At 34.2% G+C, this 20,937-nt stretch overlaps 1 protein-coding gene across 9 annotated transcripts in view; it reads right to left on the reverse strand.

Annotated features, from left to right (window-relative positions):
* Slc26a7 (solute carrier family 26 member 7) overlaps positions 1–20,937 on the reverse strand; it is a 223,662-nt gene that overhangs the window by 145,791 nt on the left and 56,934 nt on the right. For all 9 annotated transcript variants that reach the window (XM_010611993.3, XM_019205705.2, XM_010611994.3 and 6 more), the window contains 2 exons: positions 18,124–18,234; positions 12,251–12,423 (listed from right to left, as the gene is read on the reverse strand). In XM_010611993.3, the coding sequence (XP_010610295.1) occupies positions 12,251–12,423; positions 18,124–18,234 (284 nt within the window). The remainder of the gene's footprint in view (positions 1–12,250; positions 12,424–18,123; positions 18,235–20,937) is intronic.

Raw genomic sequence — 20,937 nt, forward strand, 5'->3', positions numbered from 1 at the left:
CATATAGATAGATAGATAGATAGATATAAATCATAAGGGATTAATATCCAAAATGCATGGCGAATTCCTAAAATTATAGTAGATAATGATCTTACCTTAAAATGGGAAAGAGACTTGCATAGACATTTCTCCAAAAAAAGATACACAAGTGAAACACAAGCACACAATATGTTCAGCATCATTAATCACTATGCAAAATGCAAATCAAAGCTACAATGAGATACCACCTCATACCCATTAAAAAAAAAAAAAAAACAAACAAACCAAGGAGCCAGGTATGGTGGCACATGCTGCAATCCTGCCACTCAGCAGGCTGAGGCAAGAGGCTTGAGAGTTTGAAGCCAGCCTGGCATGGACTACAAGGCAAGACTAAGCCTCTAAAAACAAAATAAAACAACATGGAAAATAACTGTTTTCATGAAGATATGGAGAAAGTGAAATCTGTGCAATGTTGGTGGGAAGAAATGGTACAGTGACTGTAAAAATCAGTATGGAAGTTTACCAAAAATATTAAAAATAGAATTATCATATGACTATAAATTTAGTCTCTGGATATAAACCTAAGAGAAGTGGAAGCAGAATCTCAGAGACATTTATATGCCTATGTTCATAGTAACATTATTGACAACACCCAAAAGGTAGAGGCAACCAAATCTCCATTAAAAAGTGAATGAATAAGTAAAATGTGGTATAGTAAAATGTGGAATGCATGGAATGTTATGTAGCCTTAAAAGGAAGGGAATTCTGAAAGACACTACAATTTAGATAAACTATGAAGGCACTACGTCAAATTAAATATGCCAGTATAAACACAAATACTGCATTCTCCCACTTGTATAAGATACTTGGCACAATCAAAATTGGAGAGACAGGAAGTTACTTGTCTCTATTGGCTAAAGGTGTTTGAGGCTGGGTAATGGGGAGTTACTTGTTTAATAGGAATAGAGTTTCAGTCCGGTAAGATGAAACAAGTTACATAGGTAGATGGTGGTGATGAGTCACAATATTATATGAATACATTAATACTTTTGATACATGTCTTTAGAAATGGCTTACATGATAAATTTTGTTAGGCATATCTTACAATAATTATATATTATATACACAACAACTACATATAGTTATACATAATTCATACTATATAATATATGTTATTCAAGTAGTTGGGACATCCTAGAATGGAATGCAGAATCTGGCGATTTCGCTGACAATCATTGAGATTTTTGCTGAATCTATAGCCTCTAAAAATTCTATTTTATCCAGTGTATCATTAAAAATAATATATAGGTTTTTCAGACCGGCTGAACGACCTCGAGGGGAGGGAGTGGGGTCAAAGTGCTGACATAAGTAGCTTGGAAATAAGTACAGAATAAAGGCAGTAAAGAAATATCGTGGTCTAATTGAAAAAGTTGTTTACCATAGAGGTGAGGTAAACAGTTCTGAAACTGTTACACATAAATACAGGAATTGGGAAATTAAGTAAATGTATACTGCATGGTAGGAGTCAGATTCTCCCTTTTGAAGTGGGAGATGACAAATAAGATGAGAAGACTTTTGTGTAATTTTGAAAACTCTGCTAATGGGCTAGAGCTAGAGATATCAGTATGAACTCATGTTTATTTCAATTACATACAGATGAACATAAAGAGGTATGAGCAGATGTTTATATATAGAAAGAAACAACACCCCAGTATCAAGGAGCACACCCAGAACCCCAGTAGTGGTTTCTAGTATCTTTCTGAAATAAAAGGGACAGAGCTCCTTAGAAAAATGGCTAATTCTAGGATTGAGGTAGGATTTACGTTAGGAAACTAGATCATCTTATATTTCCAGAAAGTAAGGAGGTGTTAAATAAATGTGTCAAGGACAGATACTGAAACCAACTGAAAGAACCTCCAATGTCGAAAACTGAAACAAAAATAAATAAAATACATTGGATTATAAGAGTAAGCATCCTTGACATCATAGTGATAGACATGATTGACTTAATAAATGCAGAAGAATAAGGAAATCTCTACAGAATTCCAAAATTATGCAGATATCATTCACTTAATTAATTCACTTATTCCATAAGTGCATGTGTTTTGACTTATTTCCAAAGAATATGTACACACAAGGGAAGAAATGGAACATTACATTGAAGAAACCTGAGAAACACCACCTCATCCAGGTGACCACGTTAATATCAACAGTGATGGCGGTGTGCTGAGAAAGTCACTGTCTCTCTTTGACATTCTTCCTAAAATTCATAGTGCCAAACTAGACATGGGGGAAACACCAGACATATCCTAACTGATGGATCTGTACAGAATACTTGACTAGTACTCAAAACCATCAAGATCATCAAAAACAACAAAAGTCTCAAAAACTTTTCATAAAGAAAAGACTGAAAGAAGACAGGAAAACTAAATGTAACATATCCTGAATGAGATTTTGGAACAGAAAAAGAACATTAAAAGTTAAAAGTTGAGGAAATTTGAATACTACAAGTGGACTTCAGTTAATATCTATGTATCAAGCTGGTTTATTAATTGTGGAATGTAGACCTTATGAATGTAAGGCATTAATAATAGGAGAGACTGAGTGGGGTACATAGCAACACTGTGTACTAGCTTAGCAACTTTTAAGTAAATGTGAAATTATCCTAAAATAAAAGTTATTTTTTAAAAAAGAAGAAAATTGTTTCCACTGGTCCCACAGAATTCACAGGTGAATCTCCAGTTATCGCCAAGCTGTGTACTATGCCTGAGTCCCATACATATGGGTACAATGGGGGGAAAGGACTCTAACAGGAACACCAAGCAGCTGGGTTTCAGAGAGACATGTGTACAAACATCCCCACCAAGACCAAGCTGAGAATCTCAGTTATACAAAACCATGAGAGAAAATGTGCCATTCGGTTTCAGAGGGAGAAGGAAACACTGCAGGGTATGACTAAAATCGCTCCTTGACACGTAAGGAGAAATGCTAGAAAGAGAAATTATTAGAAAGCATTCCAGAAGTAGGGAAGAGAACAAATATAAAGCCGCTCAGCAGCATGGAACTTATTCAGAAGATGCAGAGTAGTGAGGAACAAAACTAGCCAAAGGGGAATAATAGAAAATAAAGCGAGAAATTTTGAAGTCAGAATATGGATCACTGTAAAAGTAATTTAAAAAAGGGAGTTTTGCAAGAGTGGGTGACATCACTCTTCCATACGTTTATTAAACACCTAATTTTGCCAAGAAGTATGACGTACACTGGCTCACACACAAGAGCTGCGCTTTGGTAGGATTGCTCTGATGATCCAGTGTGGAACAAACGGCCATTTAAAGCTAAGCATGAAGAATGGCTAGAGCAAACTGGACAAAGCTGTGTGAACTAGATTCCTCAAGAAGGAATGGAGAGCAGGAAAATGAGCCAAGATATTACCCCGTAGGCAAACTGAGTACGTGTTTAGGAAACATCAGATTTGATTTTTGTTTATTATAGAATATGTCAGAAATTTACTAGCCCAAGAACTGTTTTTATTTGCAATTGTGTACATGGTTGAAGGGGAACCATAATCTTTACAGTTCTCAAACTCATCAAGGTAAAAGTAGCCTCTGATACAAGAGATGAGGAAAGTTACAACTCTAGGAAGAAATAATTTGACTCCTTTATCTTTCTTCCTGCTCAATTAGAGAAAAAAGCACAATTGTCACATGGGATGACTGGAAGTGTAATATTATTGAAAGACACAGGAAAATATGAAATTAAAGGGATACAATAGTTGTATCTTTCCTTCTCGTCAAGCATGCAGGTGATTGTGAGAAGAGGTAGAAGATTTTATCGATTACATCTCTGCATTTGAGTAGGACTGGTCTAATAGAAAATTAGAATCTTTATTGCTCATTTATCATTGAGAGCAGTGTCACGATTTTAAAAGATATAAACACATCTCTTACTTTCTGATGAAAAACAGAGTGGTAAATCTGAAGTCTTTTGTAAAAAATCTTGATTTAATTTCAGTTATTTAACATAGTTATGTCACTAAAATTTAATTGACCTTTTTCCTCTTTAATTTCTTCAGGTCACATTTATTAAGACCAGTAACTGGAATTATAAACAGTTTCTGATCCACAGGGATTCACAGCCTAGAAAGGAAAGCAAATATGTGAAAAATGATTCCTGGGAGATGGAGACTCTCTGAAACATAGGATACAAGCATTGTCTTATGGGAGCACATGGGGGAACTACTTATAACCATGCTTGAGGACATCAGAGAAGGGTTCTCCTTGATGGTTATAGTTGAGCTGAACCTTGAAGAACATGGAAGAGCTACATAAACCATGTAAGAAAGGCTCGCAGGGCTACAGAATGACAGCCACACTGTTATGAATCCAAGACATGCCATACACCTAATGCACAGGCTGCTGCTCCTGTTAAGAAGGTAAAGATGGGAGTTAGTGCAATGCCTGGCCCTAGAATGTGAGGGATTAAGCTCCCCTGCTTCTTTTTTTCATTATTGGTTTAAAAATCTGTGTAGCATAGCCTTTACTACAGGGCAGACTAGAGCCCAATGCCTACTATCAATTCTCAGTCATAAGACTAAGTAAGTCATGCTACCTTCCAGTATCTTCATTTGTATAATGGGAGAAATAACATCACTTATTTCATAAGATATTCGTGAGGACTGGGTATATGAACTTATGTAGTAAACTTAGAATAGAGCTTGGCATATGCAAGATAATAAATTTTGTTTTTTAACATAAGGAATTTTCAGATTTATAATCTTAAGAATGTTGTAATTCTGATTTTCTTAAATTTATTACTTCTTAGCTTTGCAAGGTAAAAACACAGCTGGAAAGATTTATTTAAATGGAGTAATGATTTCCTAATTGAAATGGTTATTAAATAATGAAACATTATAAAAGAGATTTTAGATTCTCTTCTTCCTTCATTACAAAAGAATAAAGTTGATGGATTTTTGGAAAGAGTAAGTATAATGTGTTGAATGGGAAGGTTAAGCTAGCTGACATCTTAAGTTGTAACTATATTCATGATTCTCTTATTTAATACATTAAAATATGTTTAATATGAAAACAAACCTAAATGGAGAATCTCTTACTTAGATTTACATTTTGTTTATCACCCCACAAGTGTAAGCCCATGTTTTTCCAGAATGCACTAGTTATAATAATAAAAGTCTCTGTCACTGAACACCCCGCCTTATGTCACCCAAGATTATGCAATTGTCCAACAAAAGGAACTGTACATCCCTTGTCCTTCAGGGCAAAAATCTTGTCTTGTGGTTGCTTCAGAAAAGCAGAGCTTGGGAAGTTTTCCAGAAATAAATGGAAAAAGGACATTCCCAGATCTCTCTCAGCTCTTGGAAAAAGGAATGGGCAAAGTGCCCATTATGGTGAATAATAAAAGCTACAGGGAGAAAAGAACAATGGTTTTAAACGTGTATTGCCTTTTACTGTGCACCAGCAGGGCTGTTTATTGATACTGACATTTTAAAAGATTCCATCTTGCCTTGAAGTTAACACCTCATTTCTGTAAGCATGCAAGCAATTCCTCTCTTGGCTGCTACTGTCCTTTGGCTAGAAAAGGTGTCTTTTTTCCCCTGTAAAATAATACAAAATTGCACTGGTACACTGAAAGACTTTCTTTGCAACTGAGACACTTAATGTACTTTAGAAATAGAGGGTAGAAATGGAAATAAAAGGATTACTAACCCAGTCATTTTAGTTAAGGTTTTCTTCGCAAATGGAAATTACATAAGTTTTAATCACAGGTGTTCCTTCTGTGTTGTGAAATCATTGCAAAAGCCTAGACAATCAACAAAGTTGTGTTGGGTGAAAAGAAAACCAAAATGGGGAGACAGTGATTACATTTTATAAAACACTAAATAAATACAAACTAAACTATAGTGACAGGAAGCAGATTAGTGACTGTCACAGAATGGGGAGTATCTAAAAGGTAGGAAAAAAAGATCACCATCTAGGAAAAATTGGAGAGGTTAAGGCATGTAGATGTTATCACTATCTTGATGGTTTCATGGACTTATACATATGTCAAACTTTATCAAGTTGTATATTCTAAATATATGGAATTTATTGTATGGCAATTTTACCTCAATAAGACAGTTTTTATAAGGCTCACAATCTAATGTATAATACAACAACATATCACATTACATGGTCATGTTTGCATAAGCGTACTTTATTTATACTAGCAATATAAATAAAGTGGAGAGAGAGAAAGGAGACTGGGATAATTTATTATGCCTGACGGATAATGAGTGAAATACTCTTGGATGCAGCCATGTTTATGACACACATATACACCACCAGCCCAAATGGCAACAAACAACTGCAACATCACTCTCCTGGTGAGAGCAGTAATGACTGCATCATGCTCAGTGCAAGAAACATCAAATAAACAAAAAGTGAACAATCACATAAGGCAGAATTTATAGTTATACATGGATCTTTACCCCAGAGACTAAGTGTACTTTTTTCCCCAAGTTCTCAGGAAACATTTACAAATATACATTAAAAAAATGATCATAAGGCAAATATTAGTAAATTAGATAACATAGAAGTATTATGTTACTAAGATGTCCTGACCACAATGTAATGACACCAGAGGCTGTGAAAGGCAAAAAGGCTCATCCACCTCAAAAGTAAACATTCTTCTCTTAATTGTTAGGCCTAAGGAAAAACATAAACTAATAAAAACGTTAAAAACAAAACACTATTTGTTGGAATCTACAGAACATATTTGACGCAATGAGTGTAGTAAAATTAACAGCATTGAATCAAAGAAAATGAAGAAATTATGATAAATTACAAGCTAAAAAATAGAAATGAGCAATCATCCAAAAAATGATAAATGGAATGAATAATAAGATTAAACTAGAAGTATAAATTGGAAAAAATTTGACTATTTCAAAATCCTAGTTTTATTTTTTTTAAAAATAACAAACAAAATAGACACCACTAGCTAACTTGACTAAGAAAAAAAAAAAGCACAAATACAAAATAAGAAATATCAAAGAGGAAATATTAAACTGAAAATCTTTAAAAATTGTAGTAGATCAAAGAGCTACATGCAAATAAATTTTGAAAAGGTAAAAATGATACTTTCTAGAAAAAAATAAAGATTGCAAAATTTGACTGTATTAGAGATAGAAAGCTCAAACTGACCTATTTTTGTAGAAGAAATTGGAAAACATTATGAAAAAAAATGAATGCAAAGCAGCTGCTCATTTCAAGGAGAGAGTGTACAAAGTCATTTTCAAAGACAAGATGCTCCAGAGTGCTGTAGGTGCTAAAGAGTACTGAAAAGAGATGCTGAGAAAGAGTACAAAAAAGAAAACTGCAGTCCAGTACCAATGAAGAGAATGATGCTAAAGAATCACATGAAGAATTAACATCCAACACCATATTAAGAATAAAATATATTGTGCTCAAGTGGGATATATTTACACAATTTAAGATTGATTCTTCATAAGGAAATCCATTAATATAATACTCTATATAATAGTTTAAAGAGAAAGAAAACATTATCTCTAAATGCTGAAAAAGTCTTCATTAATATTCAGGTTTTTTTAAGAGTAGGAAAATTTTAGTGAGGTAATAAAGCTTCTGTCTAATATTCAATATTTTTAATATTTGGGGGAAGATACAAGCAGGGGAATAATCCTTGATTTTGAGTATCTCCATACTAATTTCAATGGTGGTTGCATCAGTCTACACTCCCACGCATGGAAAAGAAGGTTTCCTTTTTCCCCCACAACCCTGCCAGCATTTGTTATTGGTTAATTTATTGATAGCAGCCATTCTTTCTGGAGTGAGGTGGAATCTCAGTATTGTTTTCATTTATATCTCTCGAATGACTAATGATGTTGAACATTTTTTCATATGTTTATTTGCTGTTCCTACTGCTTTGAGAAATGTCTGTTCATTTCAGATGGCCCAATTGGGTCTTTAAATTTGGGAGGTCTGATTTTTAAAATTTTTTACAGAGATATATGTGCACCCATGTTCATAGTGGCATGGTTTATAATAGCTAAAACTTGGAAACTGCCCAATTGCCCATCAACTGGCGACTACATAAAGAAGATGTGGTTTTTTTTAAATAAAATGGAGTACTACTCAGCCATAAACAATGAGAAACTAGAGACATTTACAGCTAAATGGATGCACATTGAGGCCATACTCAAGTGAAATAAATAGGACACACATGTGTAAATACTGAATAGTTTCTCTAGTGTGAGAAACTGAAAATGTAAATAAGGATCAAAATGCATAATAGATAATGAGTGAGAAACTAAATGTAAATAAGGATCAAAATGCATAATAGATAATGTGAAATAGGAAGAAAAGGTGAAAAGGGGAAACATCAGGGAAACAAAAGAAGGGAAAGGAATAAATATGAAAAAAGGAGAAAACAGAAATAAATTCTTTATAAATAGGGAGTAAAGGGGTTGGATTGGTTAGAATTCCTAATATGGAACTCAAACTAAATACCAAAATAGAGGAGATGTGTTGAATAAACCATGGTATATTTACACAATTGAGCACTATGTAGCAATAAAAACCTAAGGGATATATATATGTTGGTGTTTTGTTTCTGTTTTTGTTTTTGTTTTTGGTACCGGGGATTGAACTAGGGTCCTTGTGCTTGCAAGGCAGGCCACCGAACTGCTGAGCTAAATCCTCGGCCAAGGGATATTTCTATAAGCTAACGTGAAATGATTTCTGGGATTTATTATGTAAGAAGTCAACTATAAAAGAATTGCACCTTTCATGTAAGAAATAAAGACAAGTAAGAAACTGTACAAGTATATTCCTATCTAGAAAGTATAAACCAGAAATGAATGAAATACACTACCTACAATGGCTTACAGAAGAATAGAGTGGAAAGAACAGGAAAACAGAAACTGAGGCAGAGAAGAGGATAGTTCTGAATGTGCCTTTCTGTGTTTTTTTAACAATCCTATATTGCTATGACAACACTAAAAATCAAATATGTCAGACCCAACTCTCTCATATCATAAAATTACTACTTAGCATGATGTCTACGTCTTAGTTTTAAGACTCCTGAATGATTACCTTTTTTTTTTTTTTTTCTGGCACTGGGGGTTGAACTCAGGACCTTGCTCTTGCCAGGTGTGCGAGGTGCCACGGAGCTACATCCCCAAGCTGATTATCTTTTTAATTAAATAAATTATCTGAGACTCTACTATGTAGAAACTAATATTTAGGTGCAATAAAGACTTTAAATTGGGAAAGGATACTATAATTACACTCAAGAACTTTACTCTCTAATCAATATTTTACATGGAAAGCAAACTAAAATATTACAGACATAAACAAAGTTGGAAGAAAAGCCAAAAAAAGGAAAACCTCAAACTAAATATGAAACTCTATAATATGAAACAGTTTCATATATATATCTTAATTTCATTCCAGTTCCCTTACAATTTTATGTGTTGACTTTTCAAAATTAAATAATACAAGTTAAAATTACAGATATAGACATATTAGAATCATTAAAACAATGGAGAATATAAACCAAATGAAATGCAAAGAGAATTGTCTGTGTGGGAGGAAATCCACAACTCAGAGGAGAAATTTTGTAAACCCTAAGAGAGGGCAAAAAAGGTAATATTCTAATAAGTCACCGAACACTTGATCTAATAAAAGACAAGCAACCTTGCTTATCAGTTGAACGCTTCTACAGATACGAAGCCCCTCAAGACTTTGTTTTTAGGACTTCCTGAAATTCAAGAAGCAGTCAATGTCTTCATGGTCTAACCCCTAGGAGTAGGGTTCTCTGTTACTTGGAGTTGAGAGCAATTCTAACTTAAACACTCTAGTAAGCAGATCAGACATGATTGTTTCAGACACCTTAACAATGCAACTCTATTAACCTAAATAATCTCATCTCTTCATTTCCAGAGGGGGGAAAAGTAACCTGAAAACAATGTACAAGCAAAACAACACACAAATAAAATAAGGCAAATAAACACATTCTGTATTTGAAGAAACTAGGTACCCTGTCACTTCACTCATACTCAGTGAATTTCAAATCTGACAAAGAAAAAAGTATCGGAAAAACTGGATCCAAAAGAAAATGAAAAATAATGGAAACAAAGTCTTTGTAAATAGGGAGGGGGAGGGAAGAGTTAAAGGGAGGACAGGGGAATGGGGAAAAAATAAGAACCAAGATTGATTATGTAAAGTTACAAATTTCCAACAGTGAATGTCATTATATTATATACCTTAAATGTACCAATAAAATTAATTTTTTTTAAAAAAAGATCCCAAAGACCCTATGGTTTGAACTGACAATGGACAGATGAGTTTGGAGGTCAAATAAAGTCCAGCCATCTGTTTAAAAATTGGCTAAAACATAGGTCACATATCCAGGACAATAGCTACAAAGGAAGAAAAGCCAATGTTTGATGAAGTTATAAGAGAAAACGCGCAACAATATCTGGATCCGATTTTATATGTAATAAAAGGCTATGAAAATAGCTATTTATATTATCTTTTATAATATCCTGTCTTACTCTCCCAATTCTAGGGAATTTCAGTCTGGAAAATAAGACTGATTTTTGTGTGTGTGTGTGTTATTAGAATCCTTGCTTTTACTTTTATATTTTAGCATTTAAATTCTTAATCCAAATATGTTAGGTAATAATAAAATACTTGATGATTGTCTAAAACTTAAGGAAAATGCTTAAAATGAGACTAAATTGTTGCTGTTCTTGTTGCCAATTACATATTGTCCCAGAGTTTTAAAATTACTAATATGCATCTAAAACTTTTTGATCCATGTTGTATGGAATAAAAGTCCAAGCTTTGTAAAAATTATAAATTCAAAAGGAAATTTGAATGGAAGGTAATGAAGCAAAAGGAGAAGTAATATGATAGTTGCTGTGTTAATATAAATCTTATTTTAGTTGGACAGAAATTAAGGAAAACCTACATAAAATCCAGTGCAACACATCTATGTTTTAATTGCCAGTTTACATGGCTCATTATTTCTTCAGTGGAGATGGATGACTGGCATTTACAGGGTCATGTGAGAAGGAAAAGGCCACTTACCTTGCCTGTGCGGGTCTCAAAATATGCTGATGTCATCAATGTTTGAAAAAACAAAGCAGTTTTTAGGGTACTTAGGCAAGTAGTTTTTGATTTCATGAAAGCGTACACATAAGCCATAGAGACTACTGACTGGCCTTCTGGTCTGGTTGGCCTTGTTGGCAAAGATCCTGCTTAGATATTCTGTTTTTCTCAGTGTCCGTGTAGACATGAGTTCTTATTCTCATTTTCTTTCACATCATTAATTCTTCAGTGCTTTTCACATAACTGGAAGGCAGTGTAACTCTAAGAATTTTAGTTTCCTTTTTTCTATGTCTCATAATTTCCTTTTTCTATCCAATTCCAGGCAGTCGTCAAGTATTTTTCTCTCTTCTTGGTATTTACCTAACCTTTGGTCTTGTAAATAACGTAATGCCATAAAATAAAGCCTCTACTAACCCACAGCACAGCTGTCCAAGAAGTTTATGGACTCATAACTCAATTTGCAGTGAGAGAGTAAGCAAAAGGAGAATTAACCGGGGAATTCCAAGTCTAGTATGCAGTGCCTTTGTATGTTTATTTTAGAGTCACTTCTGAGTTTTGACCATGATTAGAAACAGCAAATTTCAAATTCTGATATTTTGAAGAAACAAAATACAGTGAAAGTGACTGCAACGTGCCTGCCTGATGCTGAAAGGGACAAAGAGTGATATAGAACTGAGCCCCAAGACTTCCCACCAATTGGTACAAATTAAGTACCACTTGTTACTGAGCAGGCAATAAAACCACAAAATATTATAACTGGAAAGGATTCTAGACATCTAGTCACGTGTCCTTCCCATTGTAGAAATTTCTCCCACAACATTCCCTTTTGGAAGCAAGTTAGTCACCGCATGAACACAAGGGCTGCCTCCCTGGAAGCCTATTCCATTCTGTAATAGATATCTCCTTAAAAAGCCAACAGTTGCTTCTTTGTATCTTCAATTTACTGATTCTACTTTATTCATTTATCCAGGAGGTACAGAATAACTTCTCTCCGCAGTAGTTACTTTCCATAAAGATAAACCACATCTGCCCTTTATCTATCTGCAGACACAAGCTCATGAAGAAGAATAACAATGAAGTACCACTTTGCCTTCCTTTCCCCTGCTTCCCTTTCTGTCGTCCCAAGCCTGGGTATTATTTACCTGAATCACCCCTCCCAAGAAGGAGACTGCCGCAGCAACGCCGATCCTTTGTGCTTCAAATTCGGACAAGCCCAGCAGACTTGAGTTGCTGTGCTTGGTGAGGTTCTGGCTGCTTTGAGGGACCAGCCGTTCCACAGCATTGGCTGATATCAAAGATGTCAAGGCGAAGGTGCCTAAAATTCAGAGTGTGGAGAATCTGCTGTTAATAACTTAACAATAAAAATTGTTGGCCTCTACCGCTGACATTAAAGGAACATTGCAAAGTTAAGCAGATCTATTAGAAACACTCTCCTCTGTTCCCCCAATTCTCTACTTTTCACCCTATTGCATGAAAGAGCAGATACCCGCCTGAACACACATTCATTCTAATTTCAGCCATATGTGTCACCAGATGTGTCTTACCGGGCATTCATTTTCCTACCTCTCTGCAGACTGGCATAAAAACTTTTTCAAGGCCAGGGTTAACACTGTGGTCCAGATTTAAATCCAACCCCTCAATCTACCAATTACTTAAAGTTCATTTAAAGTACCCTGGGTCTAAATTGCTTCATCCATTAGATATTGATAATCATATCTGTTTCAGGGTTTGGGGCCAATGTAAAGGGGACAAATTTGAATACCTCAATGAGCTTAGTGACTACATATAAACTCTGGCTGAGATGTTTGCTCCTCCAAACTACCTGTGCAACCCTTACTTTTCTTTAAAGGTCTGGCTCTAACTCCACTGCAGTTGTTGCAGATCAGGCTTAAATCTTTCTATCTGCCGTGTTCTCATAATCAGTGTACCTTTATTAGAGTATAATGTGTTGTAGCTCATAAAATGGTTATTTATGCCATTTCTGTCCACTATTTTTAAGTAAGATTCAACAATTTTTCCTGAAAGTTGTCCTGGCCTCATCCATATATATGGGGGGCCATGTTCTGTGTGTTCCCCTCTTCTTGCCAAAAGTTGCAATGTCTTTCTTAGCACAGCATGCCTGAGAATGGATATGAATATAGAAATTCTGATTCCCACAGAGAAGGTCAGCACACTCAGGTTAAAGAAACATATAGCAAAAAAAGAAAAAGAAAAAAAGAAAGAAATGCACAGCAGCATTATGCAAACATTTCCCCTGACTCATTGCTTAAAACCTTATTTTGCTACAAGTCACAAGTGAAACTTTATGGAAAAAAAGTGTCTGTGCAAGGTACAGACAACCCAACACAAAGAACGCAACAATGCAGGGCAAGATAGACAAGATTCCCACAGCAACGGGCCTCAGTGGAAACCGGACTCACACAATCCTCTTGTCTTACAAAATATGAGGGGCAGGATATAATGCAGATTCGAAACAATGCAATAACTGTAGATTTCAATGCACATGGCATTAAAACCCAGAACTACCACCTTTATCTCATCTGTGAAAATATACCACTCCTCACCCAAGGGACTGATATGAGATGAATGAGATTAAATATAGTATCTGTCATGGAGTTAGTATCTAATGTTAGCACCTATAAATACTACCTATTTAGATAAATCTGAGTAAAATTAAGTTCAGAATGTTCTGTTATGGTGTGTAATCTATGTTCTTCTCTGAGAGTTGATAGTATATAAGCACAGAAAGTTGAGCATTGTTCTCTTAGTAAATTAGGTCATTTTCAATAAGTCATCAATGCATATTAACCATCACCGTCACTGTCTTACTCATAAAGAACTAAAGAATACATCAAAGAACTATTATCTGATGATTAGAGACAAGATTTTGGTGACCAGCTGGACAACACTGGAAAGGGACATTCACCATAGAATCTCATCTTGATAAGACATTTTTCAGGGTATGTTACAATGGAATCGTTCTGAGATCAAATCATATACTCCTGAGAGTAAAGAAATTTATCTTTTAGTCTTTAAGTCTCCTAGAGAACCTGGGGAAAATATTTTTACAGAAGGCACTGAAAAAAATGACTGTAGAATTGAAAATAAAGACATAACTGAGTTAATTTCTAGCTTAAAAGTACTTTTTTGGTATTTGAAGAAAAATAAAAGGAAATTGGATGGTAGGAGAGAAAATTGAGGAGCTGGAGTTGCTATGAAGATATGGGGGAGATATTGTTTCTCTATCTTGCAAGTCTCACCTTTGTCTTTATCTCCACCCTATTACTTCTCTATTCTTTCCCTCATTTTACCAGCTTTTTACCCTGGTTGAGCTTTACGCCTATGGGTAGAACCCTTAAATGTCAACAGCCCATTGTAGGTTAATATTACTGTGGGTCTAAGTATCTAACAGGAAGTGAATATGGAACCAGAATTAGATCCAAGTTCAAGTCCCAGATCTGCTGCCTGTGGTCTTTCTCAACTTACCTAGCTTCTCTCACCTTCCTTATTTTTAAATGATGATAAAAAGTTTCAAAATTCCAGTGCAGACTAAATTAGGTTTCATATATAAAAAGATTTATCATCAGTCCTACTGGATTGTAGGCCTTCAGTAAATAGATGTCAACTTATTTTCATTTCTTCTAAAAAGCATCCAATACAGTCTTCCTAGCTTTTCTGTAAATTTCTGACAGACTTGGCTCTTTCAAAAATGGTTTTAATTTGGCAGCTGAATAAATCGTACAAATTGTCACATATTTGCTATATTCAACAATTCCCATTCCATTGGACTTATATCCATGTCTAGTAATTTTATTTTTGCTTTTTTCTATTCTTGTCATAAGAAATAGTCAAAAATTTATTCCTTTTTCGAAACGTTTATATTTTAACTTAAAATAAGAAAATTCACATTGTTGATCAAAAGAGTACATTTGATGTCTTTGTATCCTGGCTTTATGAATTACTTGCTTTTTAAAAAGATGCTCCTAGTATAATTTGTTGTTGCCTTTGGTAATTCAGTGTTGTGTTCTGAACACCTAGGCTAGAAGGAAAACCCAGATAAAGTAACATGAAAGCAACGTTAGTAAAGTGGAAGTGGGAATGCTCCTCCTATCAGATATACTAAAAATAAAATAAAATAATTTGAGAGAAATATGTTTATAAATTAGATATTTATTTAGAGGAAACTTTGGTAAAATTCAATTAGTCAGTATTCTAAAATCATAGGAAGGTCAAAAAATAGTTACTGTAACTCCTCTGGCATATTTATTGTTCCATGAGGATAAAGGATCACATCTTTCTTTTTGATTATAAATATTTCTAAATATTGGGTTAAAAATTAAATAAGAAGGACCAGCTGGCTCTGTGAAGTACAAATATAAAAATAAAATGCTATTAGAATTTATTATGCCATAGAGTTACTACAGTTAAGTTGATATTGCCAGTTAAGTTGATAAATTACATGGATTTTGAATTACCTGTTATTTACCTAAAAGGCCCAAATTTCCTATAGCTGTTAATAATTTATTAAATCCTTGCTAATTACACAATCATATAAATGGTAATTTCAAAACTATTCAACCAGTAAAACACTTACAAGTAATTACCTAGAAAGTAAAATGGTTGATGTAAGTATATATTTAGGTATTATCAAGTTGTATATTTTCATCTTCCTAATGTAATTATGGTTTATGAAGCAAATTTGTTTCACACTTTCTTCTATCTTAGGTTAAAGAGAGAAAATGCTTGTGGGGTCAGCTATAAATAACCAGCTATTTCTTGTTAAGAACATATGTAAATGTTTTGAAAAGTGAAAATCAATTTAGAAAATTACGATGCATGATAATTCAAAAAATAATAAGCCCTTAAGAATTTCTAATTTATCATTGTGCTCATCTTCTTTTTCACTAATACAAAAGAACAGCTCATTCTAGAGTACCTAGCTGTCAAGAAATAAAAAGCTTAGACTTTAGATTTGGTTGTGTTTGTGTTGGAAACCATGCACCTGTGACTAGCATGAGCTCTTACAAGAAACTTTCTGAATTTGGATTGTGGTTTTTCTTTTTCATATAAAATATATGGATAATAATGTTTATTGCAAAGCATTAAGTTAGGGTAAAATAACATGTAAAGCCCTCAATATATGTTTAATGGATGGTATATGCACAGTTTTGAAAGTTAAATATATATTATATGCATATTACACATGCATGCATGTAATATATACCTGTATAATAATATAACATTTATTTTATATAGGTACACATTTCTTAATCACTAGGATACATTCTGAGAAATGCACTGTAGGCAAGTTTGCTGTTATGCAAACATCATACTATAATTACTCAAACTAAGATAGCTATGACATCACTAGGAAACGACCTTATGGGACTATTATCTATGCTGTTTGTTGTTGACTGAAATTCTTTCATGTAGCTCATGATTCTTGTGTGCGTGTGTGTGTGTAAAACATATAAAAGATGAAGAACTTGTGGGAATGCTAATTCTAATTCAGGAACTCTGAAATGAAAACCAAGATTTTGCCTTTCCAACTAGCTTTCCCATAATGCTGACTCATGGAGGATATTTTAGATCACAGTGTTTTAAATAACTTAATCATTGATCCTTCCTCATGATAAAGTCAACTGATATAAAAAGCTCAATTTACATAAATAAAGCATTATCTTATGGGAAACTTTATGTGGCAGGCGAAAGAATAGACCCCTAAATATGTCTACATCCCAGTCTCTAGGGCCTTCGAATGTTTTCTTTTCCATAGCAAAGGGAAATTATTGCTGCAGATGGAATTAAATTTCTTAGTGAGCTGATCTTAAAATAAGGAGACTATCCTGGATTACTCAGATATATCCAGCATAATTACAAGAACCTTTAAATATAGAAGTTGTAGGTAAAAGATCAGAGTCAGAAGAGATTTGAAGATGCCAACTACTGCCCTTGAAGATGGTCAAGAGTGCCATAACCAAAGGAATGCAGCAAGCCTCCAGAAGATAGGAAAGTATAAAAATGGTTTCTCCCCTAATCTCTAGAAAGGAATGCCCCACTGACAATTTAGTTTTAGCCCTGTAACCTCTGGAACCATGCAGAAGCTTTTTATTGTCTTGAGGCACTAAACTTGGGTGATTTGTTGCAGCAGCAACAGGAAACTAACACAATTAATCATAACTGACCACTGAAGAAACATCACAAAATAGTAACGCTTGGAGGGTGAGATCTTACATGAATAAAATAAATAGAAATGCACCTGTAGATATTTTCACTTAAAATGATTTTATTAATAATATTTAAGATTAATGTATTACTTTTATAATAATACTAGCTAAATTGATTAAATCTTCTTAGAAAGTAAGTACTAAATTAAGCACTATGCATCACTTTCCTAGTTCTCACTAGAATTCTATGAAAGTTAAAGGTTCATCTTACTATCAAGAAAGTGGCATTTAGAACTAGATTTACAACTTTGCCAGAGCCATGCAGGTAGCTAATAACAAATGAGACTTATGCCCAGATTTAAATAAAACAAAGTCCAGCCTAATCTATTCTCAGAACAAGCATGACTGCTCACATATTATTTGATCACACAGAGCAAGGTAAGATTAGAATAGAAATTAAAGGGTATTGCAGATCATTTAGTCCAACTATCAAATATATGTAAAATATTCTTCAATATTTGAGTAACTAAACGTTATAATTTATTTTGTTTTCTTTCAAGAGTTTACATTGTCTTATCTCATTAAAAATTCAGAACATTCTCCTTTCTTTCATGGTCTTTTTGCAACTTAATATAAATAATACATAGCAAAAAACCTTGATTACATAATAATTTTGCAACAAATCATAGTGGGTATTGACTGTCTGAAACACAGAACTATCTAGCCTTAACATATGCTGAGGTTTTCAATAGTGACACTGCTTTTGAGATGCAATCAGCAGCTAAGGATCACTCTGACTCCCTTTTATCAGTAAAGTGAGAAGCATAAACACAGTCAGGAATTATTACCTGTGGCAACATGACGTCCCATTCCAAATATGGCATAAATGATGGCAGGAAACAGAGACCCGTATAAACCAAAAACGGGGTGTACAGATGAAAGAATAGCAAAAGCCAATCCTATGAAGAAAAGCAAGGTAATTAGGGTCATCAAATGACATCAAATTATAATCCATTATATAATGGATTATAATTATAACATAATATATAATATATAATATAATTATATAATAGAGGGGTTTTTACTTTATTTAAAGCCAAAATGAAATATAATTACTCTACTCAGTCAACAAACATATAGCATTATTGTCCTAAGTAGAAGAAAAATCACTCATTAATTAATACATATATATATTTCAGTTCCCAAAACCTTTATTTTTGGGCTACTCCTCTCTTGATGGCAGAGATGTCTTTAAGAAAACAGTGGTTTGGTAAAATGTAGGGGTGATAGTACTGTAGCAAAACATTTACAGACATACTTAGATTTTAGGAGCATTTCACTTGATGGCAGATGTCTTTAAGAAAACAGTGGTTTGGTAAAATGTAGGGGTGATAGTACTGTAGCAAAACATTTACAGACATACTTAGATTTTAGGAGCATTTCCACATTTTGTATTGTATTTGCATAGTAGCGGTTGTGAGACAGGCAGAAATAGTAGCTTTACCACTGACAGATGAGAAGCCTGATGCGGAATGGGTCTAGTACTAAAAACAAAAGCGTGTATACTCAAAGTTGGCTGATTGGCTGACTGATCAACCTAAGATTGTGTGTTCTAGTAGCAGGGCAAAGGATGAGCCTGTTTTTTTTGTCTGGACCCTAGTCTATATGTCAGGTATAGTTTCTTAGAGTGGAAAATAAATCAACTTTGCTTATCCAATGAGTGAGGAATAGCTCATAACTGTTAATTTTTATTCCTCATAGATACTACTGTCTATATACCTTATGTGCATGCACATAAAAAACTTTCCTCAACATGTCTAAATGACCACAGGTAGTTTAAATGTGACCAAATATAAATTCGTACAAGTTCATTGAAAGCATGTTGTCTGTAGCTGGTCCTTGGCATTAAGCAACTACTATGCTAGGTTCTGATAAATCCATTGAAGCCTATGAAGTTAATATTGGGTATTTGCTTGGACATAAATGACATTACAAGTTATAAGGAGACTCGAGGAAGGAGGTCTCGAGGAGAATCCGGTGTGCCTGAGTACAAGGCCTGGTCATCCTCTTTCTCACTGGGGAGCCTGGAAGTCTGGCTCTAATACCATTTATTTTTACTGCTGAACTTTTACCATTTTAAAGTACATTTAATTGAATCTTTAAAATAACCTTTGTAATTATACACTAAATATTTTCCAAGTAGTATAAGATGTTACCTATGATTAAAATATATGAAAATTCTAGTAATGACTATTTACTTCTCTAAAAACTGTCTGGATTGCTTGCATATTAGTAATGAATTCCTAAAGCCTGGTTAAAATTTAGAAGTGATGACAGAAGAACCAGTGGCAGAGACTGCTCAGATTTCATACAGGTGTAGTAAGAGGCAGTGATCTGTGGAGAGTATCAAGAGGCAGATGTTGAAGCCGAGTTACCATTGGAAGACTAAATATCCCTTACCCTTACCAAGCACCACATCTTGGCATTTGTAGTGTAACTTTGTAAAAAATACTGAATTTATATTAATTATATAGAAAGGTACAAAATAGGTTTTGCCCTTCTATTCTTTTCATCATCCTATTTTAACGAATAAAAATTATATATCAAGCGATGGAAATGCAGCTCTTTCCATGTAAGAAAAAATTTGGCCCACATTTTACAAGGTTATCCACATCTACTAAATTACTCATGAGAGGAAGGGAAAGGGCATGAGGCATATTTAACAAAAGAACCCTGGATAACATCAAATGGATGCTAAATTCTGGGACGCGAGGCCCATGGACATGAAGACTGCCAGAGGTGGGTGTGTTTGGCTGTATTTCTACACTACCGCAACCAGCAAAAGCTAATGCAAATATGAAACAGTCAGGTCTTTCCCCTCTGTCTTGAGAATAGCTGCCTGTTAGTTTGCCTGCTTTTTACAGTAATGCTCATTCTGTAACACTTATTCAATAACACCCTATTATACATTCCATAACAAAACTAGTTTAAAAACTAAGTTTTTCTGAGTCTCATATACATACATATATAAATTTAGAGTGTGAATAATCAGGAAAACATATTGAACTCAAATTTTTCTAAAAACATCTCTAGATCTACATATCAAATGCAAATGTTGTAGTAGACTCTGCAAGAACAACCCCAAAGGCCAAAGTCATGTGTGGTATTTCCTTTATTCCATAAGACACTAATACCGCACTTTCGTTTTAAGCAACATTCTCATTAATTCTTAGTGGGAATTTATTTCTCTACTAATAAGGCAATAAACTATGACCGAACTGAAGGAAGAATGAATCAATTCAGAAATACAGTTCTTTCTTTATTATTTTTAAATTTTTATGAGCACATGTTCACAATACATAATGATTACACTCATGTGGGGAGTTGGTACATGAACATAATGCACCCCAATCCTTCCCCTCTCTTCACACCCCCACCCTTCACCTCTAGATCCCTTTCCCATTTGGGAAAGCTTTATCTCCCTCATTCCTATCATTCATCCTTTAGTTTTCTCTTTATATTATTATACATTGTCTTTCTCATGTAAGAGAAACCATGCAATATTTATGCTTGCGTCTGGAGACGTCATATTACAGCAATATGTGCATACCTAGGTTTATAGCAGCACAACTCATAATAAATAAATCTTGGAAGTAACATAT

This window comes from Fukomys damarensis, unplaced genomic scaffold (genome assembly GCF_012274545.1).
Source record: "Fukomys damarensis isolate Sample0158 unplaced genomic scaffold, DMR_v1.0_HiC HiC_scaffold_5, whole genome shotgun sequence".
Taxonomy (NCBI): domain Eukaryota; kingdom Metazoa; phylum Chordata; class Mammalia; order Rodentia; family Bathyergidae; genus Fukomys; species Fukomys damarensis.